Raw genomic sequence first — 1794 nt, 5'->3', positions numbered from 1 at the left:
TGCTGTAAACAGTGGTGTTAAGGTTTGGTCTGTTGCTATGTATTATAATGCTAAATTCTGTATCTGACAGTCTAGGCCTACGAGTGAATTATCGAGGGTTACAAGCATTTGTTGTGCAAATTTTGTTCCTTAATTTAAAACTATGGATTAAATAAAATTGGCTATAGCCAATTACTGGAGGAATTAGAGGTAGGTGGGTTTTGAGTTACCTGGTTGGGGGTGGAGAAGGAAAAGGAGGAAGAAGGAGGGGAGGGAGAAAGCCACCATGTGAAGAGCTGCTGTTCTATGGGCACAAGGCCAAGAGATACAGCAAGTATTTGGGGTACACTGCTGGGGAGGTAGCCAGGCCAGCAGTTAAGAGTAGATTAGGGTTACCACCCATGGCCCCAGCAATTATCAAAGCCAAATCAAATAACCAGAGTCTGAGTCTCGTTTATTTGTAATCTAGGTGGGAATAAGCATACATTGGTTTACTACAGAGCGAAGACAGAAAGCCTGGGGTCCTGCTGTACACAGATGGAGTCTCTGGAATCACCAAGGAGCAGAGCTACAGACAGAGACTGGGGGACTCCAGATCACAAGAGCTGAGGTGGTGGATACAATAGTACCATGCTAGACTCTGAGTCAGAGTGGCAGGTAGACTGGCAGTCAGGAATTCAGAACAGAGACATGCAGGCCTTACAGTTTGAGACAGTCAAATCAGTCAAAACACTGAGTCACTGCAGGAGCCCTGTGGGAGAGAAAGGAAACAGTGTAAGGAGGGAGAGGGGAAGCAGTCACTGAAATGCCCTGACCATACCTGACTCTTGAATCTCATAGAGTTAGACACAGACAGCTGGTGTTACGGCCATGCCACCTCCTCGCCATTGCCTGTGCAAAGGTGAAAGCAGCTAAACCCCTAAACCACAGAACTTCACAGGACACAAACATGTGGGATGTGGAAAAGAAGCCACCATCCTCCCAGGGAATATGGAGAATCCGATCTTTTGGTAAATTGGAGGGATCCATCTCCTCTGCTGGACCTTCAGCCTCTTCCTGCCACTGTCAAAGTCCACGGCCACAGTCGCCAGTGTGGGGCAAGAAGCAGACAACTTCTCGGTGTCTAAACCTGTGGCTCAGGCTCCACTCAAGACGCCACTCAAGTGATGGGGCAACCTCCTGCTGGGGACAACCCCTGGAGCTTCCTATGGACACTGGCTGTGACATAGCAGCTATGACACTGTCAACCTCACAGCAGAGACAGACTGGGAACCAGGACTGTGCCAGGCATAGCTGCCTCACACCCTTCCCACACACCCTCACCACCCTGCAGATAATATTACCTGCTGGAGGAGGGCCTCGAGGTCCTGCAAAAAGAAGTCAGATAGAGAAAGGTGTTATTATAAAAAATAGGGGCCCTCTCACACAGCCCAAGAGGCAACAGTCCTGCAGCTTAGCTGGAATTGTTCTCTCACCAACTGTATTCACTAAGACCCTAAGTAGTGGCCCCCAAGTGGATGAAACTGACACAGGAAGGCCTATGCATTTTCATTGCCGGAAGCTTCTGGAAAGGAGACAGTGAGGGTGGTGGACAGGGACAGAAGTCACAGAATGAGCTACACCATGGCTCTGTGGCGGTCACATAACCAGCAAAATCAGATCCCAGTGTCTCTCCTGGGACCTTCATTTCCTCCCACCTGCAGCCCGGCTCCTTCCTGCAGCACAGCCCACCACCCCCAGTCCAGCTCCTTCCTGCAGCACAGCCCACCACCCCCAGTCCAGCTCCTTCCTGCAGCACAGCCCACCACCCCCAGT

At 50.5% G+C, this 1794-nt stretch overlaps 1 protein-coding gene across 1 annotated transcript in view; it reads right to left on the bottom strand.

Moving 5' to 3' along the window:
* Nucleotides 1-416: 416 nt before the first annotated feature.
* Nucleotides 417-1794, bottom strand: part of LOC110312454 (H-2 class II histocompatibility antigen, A beta chain) — a 6399-nt gene continuing 5021 nt past the window's right edge. The window contains exons 5-6 of the mRNA XM_021186051.2: nt 1323-1346; nt 417-730 (exon numbers count right to left, since the gene is read on the bottom strand). Of these exons, the coding sequence (XP_021041710.1) occupies nt 717-730; nt 1323-1346 (38 nt within the window). The 3' untranslated portion in view covers nt 417-716. The remainder of the gene's footprint in view (nt 731-1322; nt 1347-1794) is intronic.

This window comes from Mus caroli, chromosome 17 (assembly GCF_900094665.2).
Source record: "Mus caroli chromosome 17, CAROLI_EIJ_v1.1, whole genome shotgun sequence".
Lineage (NCBI taxonomy): Eukaryota > Metazoa > Chordata > Mammalia > Rodentia > Muridae > Mus > Mus caroli.
The sequence above is the reverse complement of the archived record's forward strand: the minus strand, read 5'-3'. Positions and strand labels throughout refer to the sequence as shown.